Genomic DNA, 16,721 nt, shown 5'->3' with positions numbered 1-16,721 from the left:
TGGGATTTACACATGTAATCAGCATCTGGCCGTTGAAGCGTGGACGTTAACAGATGCAGTTTTTATTTCTCTTACATGCAGTTTCCTCTCGTGAGCCCTGTCAGGACAGATATGTATCACGTGCTGTAACGTGGGGCTGCTACCAGAGGAAGGAGAATGATGCTAACCACTTTATTGGACACATCCGTAATGTAAACGTGAATTAGCGCCATAACTAAACAGCAGTGATCTTTATCCGTGTATCTCCCTCCATCCCATAACTGAGCCCAGCCTGAGATCTAAAACAACTTACAGTAAGTCAACCTTAACTGTCAAATATTAATATTATTATTATTATTATTATTTTTATTATTATTATTATTATTATTAACGTATTTAACAGCCCACTTACTTCTTACTACGTTATATGTCTTCTTCATGCTTAAGTTATTATGATGATTATTGTAATTACTCCACAAGATGTTGATAAGCATGGAAGACCATTTCCAGGAAAATGAAAAAAAAAAAGATAAATATAATGGAATAACAAAAATAGAAGAGCATGTAAGTCAAAAAAAATGAGATCGCCTGAGTCAAAATTATTAATTAATTTGTCCACATTTTGACTCCTTTTCATCTGTTTTTGTCTTTTCTTGTCCGAAGCACGCTTCCATAGTCTGTGGGTCATACAGTGCAGTCATATGTGGAACCTTGTAGACCAAAAGTGGAATTAATCTGTATATCATTTTATCAGACATCATTTTCTAATAGACTCTCTACTCTCCTTTTTTCTGCAAGGGATGCCTAATGCCAGTGCGAAGCCGAAGCATGGCAGGAGGACACGGAGGCGACGCAGAGAGGACCCTGCTAGGAACGAGCTGGTCTCTAGTTCCCTAGAAAGTGCCCAGCAGTGCCTCTTCAACCAGGACTACGGAACCGCGTTCGTGCACTACCTCCTGGTCCTCAACCTTGCGCCTATGTTTAAGGACTTTGCAAGGGTAATGACTGTTTACACTGATAACCTGCCTGCGTACAATCACTGCCCAACATTGTGCACACTTAATGACCACAATCATACACACTGCAGTCTGTTTTTTTACTGCTGCTATTTTTGGAACCTCAATTTTGTGACATCTTCCTTTTTAGGAGTCCTTCAGGTTCACGCTCTTCAAATGGACGGAGGAGCTGGACTCTGTGGGCCGCATTCAAGACCTCTTTGACTGCTATGAACAGGCACTGGAACTGTTTCCTGCCGATGAGGTTATCCTTAACAGCATGGGTGAACACTTGTTCAGGTATTATCATCTGCACAAATGTTATCAGTGCTTGGATACATGTGTTTTTTAAATTCCATCACCATTTTCAGAGCACAATTAGGCTTTATATTATTTTCATGCATTATCTGCTTGTACATTTTTTTAACCTTTTCTTATCCAGAATGGGCTTCAGAGACGAAGCCGCAGGTCATTTCCATAAAGCCTTGAAGCTGAGACCGGACTATCCCGAAGCCAGGGAGAACTTCTACCGCGTGGCCAACTGGCTGGTGGAGCGCTGGCATTTCTTAATGCTCAACGACCACAGGAGGAACCAGAAGTACCAGCAGGCCATCCAGAAGGCTGTTCAGAGCGGCTGCAACACTGTACTTGACATAGGTACTGGCACTGGGATCCTTGGGTGAGATATTTTCCATGAGTTTAGAAACTCTTTATTCTTTAAGTTATGGAGTGTAGCTTATTTTAAAGTTAGAACTCCTTATCAACCCAAACCCGTTCTTATTATTTTGGCTGCAGCTATAATAGGACCTGTGTTTCATTGCATCAGTATTATTGTTCTGATTTTCTTATTCTTTTTGGGAAGTATGTGTGCGAAGAAGGCTGGGGCTGCTGAGGTGTATGCCTGTGAACTGTCGAAGACGATGTATGAACTGGCCTGTGAGGTGGTCACTGCTAACGGAATGGACGATAGCATCAAGATCATCCATATGAAGTCTCTGGAGATGGAAGTGCCAAAAGACATCCCACAAAGGTACAATTTATAAAGAAGTATTTTACTAGAACAAAATCTTTTGTTTGTGCTGTCATAAAAGGCATGTCTTTCTTGTGTTTTTTTCTCCATTAAATTCTTTGTTTCTCTTAGAGTATCCTTGGTGGTGACGGAGACGGTGGATGCGGGGTTGTTTGGAGAGGGCATCATTGAGAGTCTCATTCATGCTTGGCACCACCTCCTGCTACCTCCAAAGGTAACTTCCATTATTTAACACAAACACAGAACTTCATTCTGCAGTTGTCACAGTGCAGCATTAATGTTTTTCTGAGTTTGTGGCACCCAAAATATATGATTGTTTACCACTAACATACAGTGTGGAAAATTCTAAGAAATTATTGAGAAATTTTCTGAAGTTTGTTAGATAGAATTTAATCTCTACAAATACACATGGAGGTGTACATAATGATGCCAGAGCTGTGTAACGGTTCAGGGTGTGGGCTTGCAGGACAGGAAATGATTTAGCTCAAACTAATGACGGCTTTATAGCTGCAGTTGATAACTACTGTAAAAAAATAAAATAAATGTTTATCATATTTGCTCAAGCTGTCTATATCCTGGCAGTGGTGCATGAGACAGATAATCTTGGAAGAAGCATGTTCCTCTGCTTCCCTCTAGTGCTCCTAATGGTATTTGCAAGATTCCAGCACACCCAAAGAAAAACAACCAACTCGTGAACTCTGATAAAACTGTCAAACTCTTGGTTTTGGCTCGAGTGTTTTCAACATGGCGGACGGATCACAAACTTTCTCATTTTACAGCTGAAAAGTACTCTAAAATGTTTCTGAACATATTTTGAGACAAGTATTAGGTAATACAGAAACATAATCTTGGCTCATATTTGATCAGCGCTGCCTAGTTTGACATTTTGATCAGACTTTCTTTTGGGAGGGGGAATTTTGCAAATGTCAATAGGAGCACCAAAAGGAGGCAAAGGAACCAGATTCTTTTGCAGATTATCTATCTCATTCACCACTGTCTAAGCAAATATCATAAAAAATATATTTCCTTGTCAACTCATAATGTAAAAAAAAAAAAAGTTGCTTATTGAACATCCAGAAAGTGCAAATCTCATTTGCAAACTGGGGCTAGTTCCATGATACCAGACTTTAGAGTCCGAGTTGTGACATTTTACTCATTTCAACCCATACAGTATCCAGGTTAATGGTGAATGTATCCAGTTCACTTTCATGTTGTGTAGTTTCATTTAAAGCTCATGTTTGTCGTCCTAAAGAGTGGTGAGAATGAATCCCAGGATCAGTCTGCAACAGGACGGGTCATCCCGGCCGGAGCCACCGTGTTTGGTATGGCTCTGGAGAGCATCGAGATCCGCAGGCATCACAGGTAGGCCCTGGAGTCCATCATTGCTTTGAGTAGGCTGCGTGTGTCCGATTAAAATATGTTTTCCCGTAATGAACTTCTCAGAACACGTAATTAGATCGCTGTTTGTTTGTCACCCAGGATTTGTGTGTCAAAGGTGGGCAATATGTCCATAGCTGCAGCTGGGGAGCTCCGTAGCCCGGTGAGCTGCAGCCCAGAACCTGATGAATCCATGGAGCCTTACACCACTGAGAGACTGAGCAGACTGCCAGGGGGATATAAAGCTCTCACTGAGCCATTCACGGCCCTCAACATAGATTTCAACAGCGTGCAGGTGAGAAGAAAAACAGACGCAACAGATGCTGATAAACTATGATAACTGATTTATTCAGCTACTGTTAATTTAATGCGATTTCAAATAACTTTACTTTTGCATTTTCTTTGTGTCTGATACACGGCCATGTGAGAAATCTTATTACTGAATGTGTGTTTGTTGCCTTGAGTCAAGCAGAATAATGTAATAATTTATTTACCTGACCATATTTCTATTGGTCCCATGAAACGAACATATTGGCTGCCTCACAGGCTAAAATATTGCACGTCAGTGGCAGCTTATTATTTAACTAAAGGCCTGCAGGGATTGTTTCCTGATTTATTAGCTCACAGTGAAAACCTGGCAGATTGGAGACACCGTGTTTATCTCCCAAACAGCACCTGAACGATCATTAGTCTATGTTTCTCCACACACGTCCAGTGGAGACTGTCGGAAAAACTAGAATCTAGAATCAGTGAGGCAAATGCTGAAGTTATGCACATCAGTTTCAACCTTCAGTTTTATGTCTCTGTCCCAAGAATATGATAGTAAGCAGGAGTGAAAAATAGTAAGCTTTCCTTCTGCATTTTTGTTCTTCCCCATTTGAAGGGTTTCCATTTGTCTTGCAATTTCCTATTCATGGGTATTTCTGTTTTACTCGTTTGAAATGTCTCCAGCTTATTTGCAGCGCGCCACAAAAGAGTGATATATTTACTCTGCATTGGTAGTTGTCGAGACGATGCTTGCTGTATTGCATACCATGCTGTTGTGAACTCTTTGTGACGGATGTGTTCTCGGTGCTTGCCAGCAGCGAGGCAGGCCAGATTTTATATCATATCGGTGTTACAGGCAGCCTGTCACGTTTTAGAATTTATTTATTTATACACACTGTGAAATACATTCGTATATCTTAAATCTTTTGAGCTTTCTTAATTAACAAGTAAGTTGGCCTTAAAAAGCTACAAGCCCGTAATTCTCAGAGGCCAATAACATTCACAACTCCTTTTTCAACATCAAACCTTCTGCAATCAGGTCTTTTATTTTACACCCCTATTGCATATTTGTACACCTATTTTTACAACCAAGCTTGATTTCTTTTTTTTTTTTTTTTTTTTTTTTTTTGCCGATAAACCTGTAACAACTCCATTGTCCCTCCTTTAACTGTTTTGTTTGGGTAACCCTTAGGATCTGGAGGGGCTGAGCTCCAGGGAGGTTCAGCAGATCCGCCTGCCCGTCACTCAGGAGGGGGAGCTGGACGCTCTGGCTGTTTGGTTCCAGCTCCACCTGGATGAGGAGAGCAGTCTGTCTACTGGACCCAAAGAGGACACCTGCTGGGAGCAGGCCATCTACCCCGTCCACAGCACTGATGGTAAGATCCAACGGACACACAGAGAGGGGGGAGGTTTGACAAGACAACAACAATTTTACACAGATGTACTCATTTTAAATCAGTTTAATCAGCACCGTCTATCTGTTACAGTGTGTCCAAGGAATTGTCCTTTAACTGTCGCTAGTGGTTTCAAATTCTCATGACTTAACATTTAGTTTGAATAAAATGTATTTTTATTTTCTGCTCAGCTTGTAGTCTCTACTCCGATATGTCATGCATTTCCATGTTACATCAGACGAGGGCAGTGTGTGCTGAAGACTACACACACTATTTAACATTATTAACTTCAGCTCATAATCATCACTATTGTAATTGATATCCGTGTGATAATAGTGAAAATATTTTACCACAATGAGGATGAGGATACATAAAGATTTAGCTCCATGAAAGTCTTTAAAACCTCACACTTCATTACTTAATGATCATCTCTGAAGTCCACAAAATGCCAGTGTAAAAATGATATTTTAGAGTAGACTGAATAAAATTCACATTTGTTAAGCAACAAACTCAACAAAGAAGAAGTGTAAGATATTTTCTGCTATCATCCCAGGCTTCTGTGAGCTTGATAGCGACTGACATGAGTTGACATGTTCCAGTTGGCATTGCGGTACATCATCTCTCAGACAGGGCTCACCAGCGTTTCACTGAGCTGCTAATTGGCGGCGGCAGTGTCGAGGGAGCCGCCACCTTTCCCGTTGATCACCGACATCCGTTTCCCCGGTCGCTGTGACGTGTGCGCCGTGATCGCCTGTGACACTCTTTAGTGTTCATGAAATTCTTATAGGCAATAAATATGCATTTTTCCCAAATGCCTGTGACGAGCGGCGCGCTGACATGAAGACGTGAGCAGATGTTATTCCTGTAGGAATCCTTTCTGGGCCTCTCCCCCTCCCTCTGTGCACCCGGTCCCATGAATCTCATTTCTCTGTTGGGCTCCCTCTCCCTCTCTGCATCTCCTGATTTTTCTTCTCTCTCTGTCTCTTTCTTAAAGTGTTTTAATTGTCCAGTCAGTTTTATTTATATAGCACCAAATCACAAATTAGGCTCAGAGGGCTTTACAGTCCGTACAGCATGCGACACCCTCTCTCCTTAGACCCCTGTCAGCTAAGCGTTAATAAAACCATAAGCATAGCATTATAAATTATAATGTTATTGTTCATTTATCTGCATTTTTTCCCTTTCTGTTTGTCATTTAAGATGTTCATAAGTTATTTAACTTTTTTTGCAGCAGGTGTAGATAATCCCTTGTTTTAATACTTAAAATGCCGATCCATAACATTTGGTCCAGGTGGATTTTGAGTTTATATTTGAGTTAAAACAATGGAAGTTTTCAGAATTGTGTGCATTGTTCAATTTATTGTATTTTTAAAAGTTAAATATGCTATAGAAGAAGCTATAAAACAAAAAAATAAAGAGTCTAAAACGGGCACATTTTTTATTGTTATTGTAAAAAAGAAAAAAAAAAAAAAACATTACAAATAAGAAGAGACAGTTTTTCAGTTGGTCCCAAAACTTAAGTAAGCTTCGCTCAGCTCAGTCAGTGTTTTCTTCTTTTGATTCTTTTCAGGTTTTGTCCTGAAACCTCAAGACGAGCTCATTGTTGAAGTCTCCTGCAAAGATTCCTTCCTGAGGCTCAGCAGCGTGGCTGTGCTGAGAGATGGGCATGAAATCCCTCTGGACAAGCGTCCGGATACGCAGGACTCTGGAAACCCCATTTCAAATCAAAACCAAGAGGCTGAGCTGTGCAGTGCGCTAGCATGTCTTCAGACTGACCAGAAACCAACTAAAGACTTCTGCATGCTGGAAAGCTCAGAAATGGCGCTCCTGAACAATCAGGATTACCATCAGAGTTTCTCCAACGCGCTGGCCAAACTCATCCCCGAAATGAGGGCTAAATGCCAAAACAAAGAGCTAGGATCAAGTGACTCCACAGACGTTAGTGACCTGCTCTACGTCCTCGACGTGTCGGAGGGCTTCTCTCTGCTCTCCCTCCTCGCTGCCAGCCACGGTCATGTCAAAGCGTTCAGCTCCGTGGAAAAGAAAAACCAGCAGGAAGTCCTGAGGAAACTGGCTCGCTCCAAAGATGTCCCAGAAAAGCATCTTGAGTTTTGGCTCAACCACATGGAGGACGAGCAGGGGATGCTGAAAAGGCCGTCCAGAGAGAAGCTGTGGAGCGCCATCATGCTGGACTGTGTAGAGACCTGTGGTCTCATTAGACAGAAGTTGATGGAGAAAGCTTCACTGGCCAGGTAAGGAGAAGCTGCCATGGTGGGGCATTCAGAAATGTTCCATCACTTTTGTTTATTTTGCTTTTATTATTTTAGTGCTGCACTTGTAAGTATTTTAGAGTAAAATGAAATTCTGTAATCTATATCAGGTGTTTGTTGGAGGACGGAGGACGTATTTTCCCGTCAAAGATCATGGTGCACGGTATGCTGGTGGAGTCGGACACGTTGCTGCTGGAAAGTGCTGTCCAGGGTCAGGAGCCGACTCTGGGATTCAACATTGCTCCCTTCATTAATCAGTTCACTGTAAGTAAACCTACATAAGCTACAATGAATCAACGTTAAATTATTCATTGTAATTACTCTAGATTCAAAGATCTTGGAGGGTAACTCCTGGTCACTCATTTCCTGTAGCTCTGAGGCTGTGGCTCTGAGGTAGAGCGGTCGAAAGATCAGGTCCCGAAGGCCTTGCTTGGCAGGTCTTTTGAAAAACAAACATGTTGGCTACTTGAACTTTGGCAAACTGCAAAGGATTCCAGATCATGGTGAGCTGGCCTCTCTCTTTTCACTGAGAAAAGGTTACATATTGAGCAACAAGGCAAAAAGGGGAAAGGTAATGGCACACTGGTCTGCAGACCATGAGATAGCAGTTGAACTGTTATGTCATACAGATTTGTTAAGCATGACTTATACAAACAATACTTCCAGGGCAGGGACAAATATTCTTAACAAATTCATTTAGGGGGGTTTATTGGCAGAAATGGAATATAATACTCATTAATATGTTTTCCCAAGTGTATAATCACCTGAAACTAAGAACGGTTGTGTTTTATTACCTTAGAATGAGCCCTTCATTTCCATATAGCCAGCAAGACCTCTTCATGGAGTCAGCCTTGTTTCTACAGTAGCCCAGAACGGACAAACCAAACACCGGCTCTAGAGAGGGCCTTACACGTTTTTCTTTTTTTTTCACTGTAGTTCTCCGACACGCTTTGAGAAGGAGGGATGAGCAAAGGAGTATTCAGTTAATGGTCCATCTGAAAATGTAGAATATCATGACAGGGAAGCTGATTATACTCACCTAACTTCTGTAGGTTTATGAAGTTAATCATTTTAATCATACTTACTATTGGTTTTAAAATAATATTGAAATAATGCCATATAATTAATAGGAAATCTCATTGAAACACACTAAAACCATGTAGTCAAGATGACACTTCTTCAATCTTCATTACAAAAGTTGCCGAATCTTACATTTGTACATCTCTGGCCACTAGTATCTCGTATTCTGTCTCATGTTCGTGATGCAACAGTCAATATTACCAGTTTTCACAGACGGTATGCTTTGTTTGTTAGCTTGCCTCATTCACTTTTAAAGTTATTTCTTGTTAGTTTTGTTAAATATGACAGGTACAAAAAAATGTATGAAAAATTGTAGGAAAGGTGCAAAAAAAAAAAAAAAAAGAGACCAGTTGTTTTGTTATGTATGGGTTGTCTTTTGTCGAACAAGGTATTTCACTTGGAATACTAAGGTCCAGGACTGTGTTTTCTGTTGTGCACTCATCTTTGATGTGTGATTCCCAGCTGTGTTCAGAAGCTGCAAAATCTCTTTGAATTCTTTTTTCTTTATTTGGTCTGGAAATTATCTTTTTTTTTCCCCCCTCCAGCATCATGTTTGTGCTCTAATTTGGTGGGACCCACGCGGGACGGTCGTTTGTTTTACCAGATGTTGTCTTTGAAGCCCTCAGTGGAGGGCACTCTCTAGCACAACTGTCACACAAGGCACAACACACAGCTTGGCCCAAGACACTCCTACCTGAATCCATCAGTATACATTACATCAACACATCAAACAGCAGGATCTGAGGTCTACACAACTGTGACAGGGAGGAGGAAAGATTCTTTTGTTCTGCAGTAAAGGAATCTGTGACACTTTCTGTGCCGCCACTGTGGTTTCTCCCTCCGCCTTTTAAGTCTGCTCCCCTGCAGCCACGGCCTCTTTGTCAAGTTTTGAAGAGTTGGAGTTGGAAATATTAGTTTACAAGCATTAATCAGTGATTGAATAATCATCCACTGACACTATGAATTGACAACTAATGTGAATAAATGATAGTTTGGGACAAAGAGTGCCAGCAACAACTGTGAGTCAGCACTGGCATGATTTTGAATATAATTATTTTGTAAAAATCTGTATTATGAGCAAAAATAAGCAAAACTATTTTCTTTTTTTTTTGTAGCTAGATTAAAAAAACATAAATAATCAATACACATGGCTTTGTTAAAGTACACCATTTTCAAACCTGAGGAAGCCACAATAATAAAGTCTCCTGTACTAGTGTACTGAAACGAAGCAGTGTGCCTTGATTTGTTTTGGGTGGTAAATCCATTCCGTCATGAGCACCTGTTTTGTTACATCCCAGTAACTCTTCTTCCCAGGTCTTTTATTAGTTTTCATATTTTGTCGTTTCTAATTGATGTCACCAGATTATTTTATTCAATTCAAACAAGACGCTAACACTGTGTTTATCTTTCATGTTCTTTAGGTACCGGTCCATGTGTTTTTGGACTTTCCCACACTGGAGTGCAGACACCTCAGTGAGTCTGTGGAGCTCTTTGTTCTTGACCTAATGGAATCCACCGCAAACTACACTAACAGAGAAGTGAAGGTAAGAGATGCATCGGTGCTGCAACCATGATTGGAATTAATATAAGTTAACCGTGGTAGAACAGTACTGAACTGCTGAAACTTAAATGCGTTGACTTTGTAAGCACAGAAAATCCCAAACTTCTTTCTTGTGCGCAAACATACTGCACCAAAAACGTAGATTTGAGTGCTATTTACTAAGACACATTGTCCACATCTCCCTCAGAAGAACCTTTAACTTTACTTTTTTGGGTCACAGCACAAACCCACTTTTTGACATTTTGGATAATTATAATATTGACAGACAGTCGTCTCCAGAAGACCTCCACATTCTCCTCATTTTCATACAGCAATCTAACATCAGGTGCTATGTGAATTAATCACATTCAAGCTTTTTCCCCTAAACTCATAAATATTAAATGCAAAAAAATCGAAACATGACTAGCTGACTGTTCAGGTGTACATTTGTATCTTCTTAAGCCTTACTCCCTGTTTCCCAGGTCCAGGCTACGTCTGCAGGCAGAATAACTGCGATTCCCTTCTGGTACCAAATCTACCTGGACGAGGAGAACAGTGTCAGCACGCTCAGCCAGAACTCTCACTGGAAGCAGGCGGCTGTTGTGCTGCAACAGCCGGTGGAGGTTCAAGACGGAGACTGGGTCCGCCTCGCTGTGAAGCTTCATAAGAGCGCCATCTCCATATCAGCCCATGTAGAGAATTCACCCGGGTCGATGGAGCAATAATCTCCTACACTGCAGTTTAGCAACTACTTAAATTTCTATGTATTTCATGCCTCAGTCACACAGAGGCTACTGACACATAGGAACATACAATGAATACTCTGCATTCCTTTTTCTGGTCCCATTTAAAGAGTGACTTTATCCAGTGTTATTTTTCATAACTGTATTAGTCTTCAAAGTTCAATCTCTGATTTGAGATTAAAGTAGAAGCCTGCATGAACCAAGCCTTTGTAAGCATTTGTGGGAAGCTGAGTCATCACGATCTTAAAGAATTTGTGACAATGAATCTTCCAAGTCATGTTTTCATTTGTAAATTGAGCTATAAGATTATAGGACATTTATACTTGGTACTTAAAAACATAGTACTTGTAAGTATAAAATACATATTCCCATGATTATTGGCGGGGTAGTTTTTGTGAAAATGTTTGTCATCAGAAAAAAAACAATAAATGTGACATTTTCTTAATAAATGTAAAAAAAAAAAAAGAAATCAGATAATGTGGTTAATCCGATTTATTGAAGTGACTGCCAGAGACAGAATAAATTAACATGTTGAACCATTTACATCAGCTCTAATGCAATCCTGTCAGTTTTATTATAAAAAATAAAATCAAGTAAGGCAATGCAACATTCTCTAACTGGACATGATAAAGATTATGTGGTTGATGTGATAGATATGTTTTATTTTTGTTTTTTTTTACACAAACTGATATCCAACACTGTACATTAAACATGTCAATAACCCTGCACAAATCCAAGTAAGTCACAAAGACAAAAAAAACTATGGAGGAAAAGGTACATGGCTTAGGTGTAGTAGCTGCAAATAATTCCAGCTAAAATCGATGGAGAACATCTCAACAACACCAAACCGATCCTGGTATATAAATGCTGAATTGATGTAGTGGACAGACCACGGCACATAGAACAAGGCATCTGATAAGACTAGTGAATGAATTTCTATGAAACACTTCAGAGTGAGCTGAATGCAATTAAGCATTAATAGAAATGAATTAGAATATCTTGATTGTAACTGATTGAATTGTGTACGTTGTTTTAATTCTAGGACTGTACTTACAGTAAATACATTGTATTAATATTGATTCTGCGGTGAGGTCACACTGTTCGGACACATCATTCAGCAGGCATAGCTCTAACGTACATATGAGAAAGTTTAATCTCAAGTTTGCTCTTTTCACCCCCTTCCTCCGTCTGAGACAAAAAAAATGGATGATTCTGGACATTAATGTGCTTTGATATCGTAGATTTTCATTTACGATGGCTCATTTCAAATCGATGAAAGTTGCATATTTGTCTTTTCCATCTAACTGTCACATCTAAGATCATAATATGACTGAGATGACATGAAAGTGTAATAATTTTCTATCTGGAAAGGATACACAACTGGTGAGGCGTCTCATCTCCAGAAACACGATTAGTGTGCTGTTTGGTACGCATGTTAAAATTGCCGGGAAGTGTTTCCCAACTACAATGAATTAAAAACCATTCTGCAGAGCCTACAGAGCCATAAAGCTCCCTAATGCAACAAAAATGGCATAAAATTCACATTACCGACAAGTCATTTTGTGCCATACCTTCATTGAACATTCTTGGAGCTGTCACTGGCTGAGAGGTCCATCTGGTACACCTGGTTTATTTAATCCTGTAATATAGTAATGTCTGAAGGAAAATGGCAAGGCTGTAATTGGCTCCTGCCAAACCATATCTGGTTAGAGTCTGTTGGTGACTTCGGCCTTCACGGTACGCTAGGTGATCACGATGAGATCTGCTTCTGTTGGATCTTTGGTTTGGTCGGTCCTTTCCTCTTCCGGGGTTTCATCAAGTCCAGCCTCGTGTCCGTCATCCCACGGGGCCGAGCTGAGCCCAGCCGGCGCTGACAGAGAGTGCGGTGTGAGGGTTCTGCCGAGGCCCTGGTACTGACCGTTGGGTGACACGGGGTCGGATACCGCCTCTGTTATGGCATCTTGGGAGGCCGAAGAGAGCAGGCCGGATCGCTCTCCATCTTCCTGAGCCTCACCGAAGTATGACTTCCTCGGCCGACCCAGAACTGTTCTCCCTGTAAATGAGGACAAAAAAAAAGTCTTTACCTTTTTCTCGCTGTTGGAGAGTTAAGTTACAATTCATGACTGTGCAAGGACTCCAGTAGTGAGGGGGCACCTACCAACGTTGCGGACTTGTTCAGAAATGTCTGCTCTGACATCAGAGACGTCCCACATCGCCATGAAAGAGTCAAAGCAAGAACCCTCCTCGGCCTCCTGGATGTAAGGCTTGTAGGTGAAGCTGTAGTGATGGGCAATGGCCGCCAGGAACATCTCCACACAGATGATAAAATCCTGAGAGGAAACAGGACAGTTTGGGTGAGTTTCATTCTGTTTAAAAGTAAAGTGGTGTTAACGTTTAGGAGGCTGCATTTATTTACTATCTAGATATACATTATAGCCTACCTGTAAGCCAGTGGCTACAGCCTCCACACTCTTCCAGTCCCATGTACGATCCTTTGAGATGACACCCACTTTCACCAGCAAAGCAATGAACACAGCTTGCCTTGAAGAGTTTACAAAATAACCATTCTCAGTAGCTAGAATGATCTGATGCCAGTGTATATACAGTAATTACAAGCAAGGTAAAAACAACTTAGACAAAGTTTTTTGTCAGACATTGCCCAGGTCATGTTATTAAGTTTGTTTAACGTGCTGAGACTCACCAGAAAGAGACGAACACCACCATTTTGACACACAGGAATTTGCCGACTGGCTTGATTGGACCCAGTTCTTCTCTCAGAGCTCTGTAGAACAGCACCAGGCAGTACATGGCAAACTAGATCAAGAGAAGGCAGACAGACAGAAATCTAGTTCAACCTTTTTTACATCGATCTTATCTCTTAACATGCTGCATGTATGATACAGTCGTCGCTTGAGGCAAATTACATTTCGACTCAATAAAAAAGCAGTGTTACCAGCTGTGACATATTGTTGAAGATGACCAGGTACGTCCATGCATTTGTTGAACTGAAATTGCCTTCATCATACACTCCACAAAGCTGACAGATCCTTGGAAGAGGAAGAAAGAGACATCAATACAAATAGTCGACAATAAGGCTGTGGATGGTATCCAAGAATAAAAACAAATGCATGAAGAGCAGAGCGTACTTACAAAGCGATCACTGTTGTGACGGGTCTTACAACTGTGTACTGTAACACTCCCAATTTGCATCTCAACAGCAAAACCCTGCAAAGGAAATGTATGATTTGAATTTTATTTAAATTAGTTTAAAAACATCTAGTTGGCTGATATCAGTAGAATCTATTGAATTTAAAATCAACTCCAATCCCCAACGGTCAAAAGAAATGTGGTGAGTGGATCCTTGAAAGAAGTGTAATGACAACATTTTAACCTTGAAATGCCTAATTTCCCATAACGACTTTTTGAGCATGGTATATGACATCTACATGTAACACTACTGTAAAGGGTTAAAACATTTAACATGGCAGTATTATAAAATACAAAACTAATAAATATGACTGATGCTGCTGACCTTCAGGCAAATGTGAATCATTTTGTTCTTCAGTTTTAAAGAACAAACTGATCCTCACGTTTAAAAAAAAAAAGAGCTCTGGACAAAATTAATTGCACAAAGGCATGCTAACCAATTACAGCTGTTGCATGACTGTGGCTAACTTGAAGCTGGTGACAGTCTGAGTCTTGTTTACTATAACATTTCCTTCTCAAAATGTCAACGAACTCAAGCAACCTACAAGTACATGTCACGTTCTATCTATAATTCATTTTCATCACATACTTGACATCAAATATCATTAAAAGGAAAATGTTGCATGCCTTCTTTTATGGAAGAACGTGATTGGTTAAACTACAAAACAAGTATTATTGTAAAGTCAGTCAGTTCTCTAATTGAGGGCAATTCAAAGAAGATAGTAAGGAAATATGACTACTGTTTGGGTCAAAGTATGAAGGGGAATGATAAACTTTACAATAAATCCTTGATGAGTGTTGGATGCAGACTAAGCATTTTTTATAGCTGTAGGCGCAGTGTGTTGGTTTCCACGTATTTAGGTCAACCTGTGGTCTCACACGTACTGTGTGTATGCCAGTCATTACTCAAAAATTGGTCCAATTCTAAAGGAAACTTACTCTCCCATTGGCCATGGCGGGCAGCAGCACAGAGGAGGCAGGTGTCTCTGCTGCTCCTGGGACTCCAGCATCGACACCAGGCTGGGGTACTGATTCTCCAGGTAGTTTAGCAAGAAGGTCATGAAGTTGTAGATGACATAGGCCTCGTAGCACTCTCTGCATGTGTCCACATAAATTGCTATCCTTGGGTATTTTAATGCAATCCACTGCGAGATTTCAAAAGAAGAAGAAGGGATTACATGGAATGTGAGGGTAAATACTTTTTAAAAGCTTAGAGGCATTCTCTCACTTGTACAGCTTGAGGTAATGTCACAAGGGAAATGATGATATGGCAGCAAAGAGTTGTTATTATTTAAATATAAGTTATTCTGTAGATAAATATGACATCTATGTCTGATCACTGTGTTGCGCAATATCTTTGATTATATAATACACTACTCACACTGTCCAAGCTGTAGATTGGGACCATCCATAATATCCTAAAAAGAGATATGATATAAAAACACAAACAATTAGAAAGCCGTTGCAGACCAGTGTTCATGGATGTCATGACTGTTGACGTCTTTACCTGATGATGGGTTTCTGAAGCTCTGGCTGAGTGTAGTGAACCAGATGCTGCAGGATGCCCCATAATGATATGGGCATAGTCATGAAGACAAATATCCCAGCGATGAACCATGCTTTGTTATGAATGCCAACCTGTTATTAAAATGGAAAAGAAACAGTCAACATGGGCAACATTTTACCTATTAATGTGTTTAAGTCTAGGAAACTAGCATTTTGGCAAGAATGTAACTTTTCTACATTTAATTATAAATCAGGGGTGTAAGCAGTATCCAGATTCTTTACTCAAATGAAATAGAAACACAATTTAGTAAAAAAAATACTTTTCAGAAGTCCCACATTTAAAGGAAAAGTACAGAGTGAAGCCAGATGTAACAATAATAACAAAAATCATGAAGAAAAACAGGTCATTTTAGTGAACACCTGAAACCAGTTCACATAAAAACAGCATATTTTCTGAGGGTTAACTAGACTCAATTATTTGATAATAAGGAGATGTTTTGCAGTGAGCAATGCATCATATACCATAAAGAGTGTATTGTAAACAACAACTTCTGCATTAAGATGGGCGCACACAGGGGAATAAAAAGTTGAACTCATCTTTCTAAAATCTGAGTTTAAGCATAAATTGGCATAAAACATTACTCAAGTAAAGATGGCTACATAAATGGCAGTACATTACTTTAGAACAAAATGTGCTCAGACACATTTCATCACTGTGTTAAACCAAAAGGGTGCCAACAATCAAAACTTATCAACATGTGAATCAGATCCATCGACGTTTCCAACTGACCCCTGACTTCTGCAGCTCCCAGACGGTGAAGGGCAGCACGACTAACAGCAACACAATGTACAGCACCGCGACCAGCGGCCGGATCCATCTCCTCCAGTTCCCACAGGAACAAGGCATGTTGACATGAAGCCGCTGTGGAGCCTCCCGTGACCAAAACAATCAACGCGACACCTTCACCGTTAGCTCCGCATTGTTACACTGCCAACGCCAAACACAAGCCTCCTCTAGTGTACAGGACAACGAGTCTGTCTCTAACCTTAAGTTACATTCGTGAGGACAAAGTCGCTGGGTAATTACCAGCTCATATGACTCGATTATACCAAGCTAGGTTGCTAACGTTAGCTTGTCAGCTTTTGTCCCATGTAAACAAACGAAGCAGGTGATTGTGTTTAAACCGTTGGAAGTATCCCAATGTATCCCGCAACGAAGACAAACTCTGCTCTGATCCATCAACCGGCTCTTTAGATCAAAGAACACTCTGCGGTATCTTGAGAAGGTTTACGCTGGTAAAAGTTTCCAAGTTAGAGTGTGTACTTCCTGGTG

The 16,721-nt window shown here is 40.5% G+C and overlaps 2 protein-coding genes across 2 annotated transcripts; one reads left to right on the top strand and one right to left on the bottom strand.

Annotated features, from left to right (window-relative positions):
* Positions 1 to 11,162, top strand: prmt9 (protein arginine methyltransferase 9). Its single transcript, XM_054604496.1, has 13 exons — positions 1 to 293; positions 778 to 977; positions 1,126 to 1,274; positions 1,417 to 1,653; positions 1,837 to 2,004; positions 2,116 to 2,218; positions 3,257 to 3,366; positions 3,484 to 3,676; positions 4,841 to 5,024; positions 6,613 to 7,294; positions 7,423 to 7,576; positions 9,814 to 9,936; positions 10,415 to 11,162. Exons 2-13 carry the CDS (start codon positions 780 to 782, stop codon positions 10,655 to 10,657), a joined length of 2,544 nt encoding a protein of 847 aa, XP_054460471.1. The 5' UTR covers positions 1 to 293; positions 778 to 779; the 3' UTR covers positions 10,658 to 11,162.
* Positions 11,163 to 11,316: 154 nt separating this feature from the next.
* tmem184c (transmembrane protein 184C) lies at positions 11,317 to 16,721 on the bottom strand. The gene is made up of 10 exons (XM_054604497.1): positions 16,179 to 16,721; positions 15,390 to 15,520; positions 15,264 to 15,300; positions 14,822 to 15,027; positions 13,826 to 13,900; positions 13,629 to 13,722; positions 13,377 to 13,489; positions 13,117 to 13,216; positions 12,834 to 13,005; positions 11,317 to 12,728 (listed from the first exon to the last, which is right to left on the bottom strand). The coding sequence occupies exons 1-10, from the start codon at positions 16,293 to 16,295 to the stop codon at positions 12,418 to 12,420; spliced, it is 1,356 nt and encodes a 451-aa protein (XP_054460472.1). The 5' UTR covers positions 16,296 to 16,721; the 3' UTR covers positions 11,317 to 12,417.

The sequence above is a fragment of the Anoplopoma fimbria genome, chromosome 9 (assembly GCF_027596085.1).
Source record: "Anoplopoma fimbria isolate UVic2021 breed Golden Eagle Sablefish chromosome 9, Afim_UVic_2022, whole genome shotgun sequence".
NCBI classification, from domain to species: Eukaryota; Metazoa; Chordata; class Actinopteri; order Perciformes; family Anoplopomatidae; genus Anoplopoma; species Anoplopoma fimbria.
The sequence above is the reverse complement of the archived record's forward strand: the minus strand, read 5'-3'. Positions and strand labels throughout refer to the sequence as shown.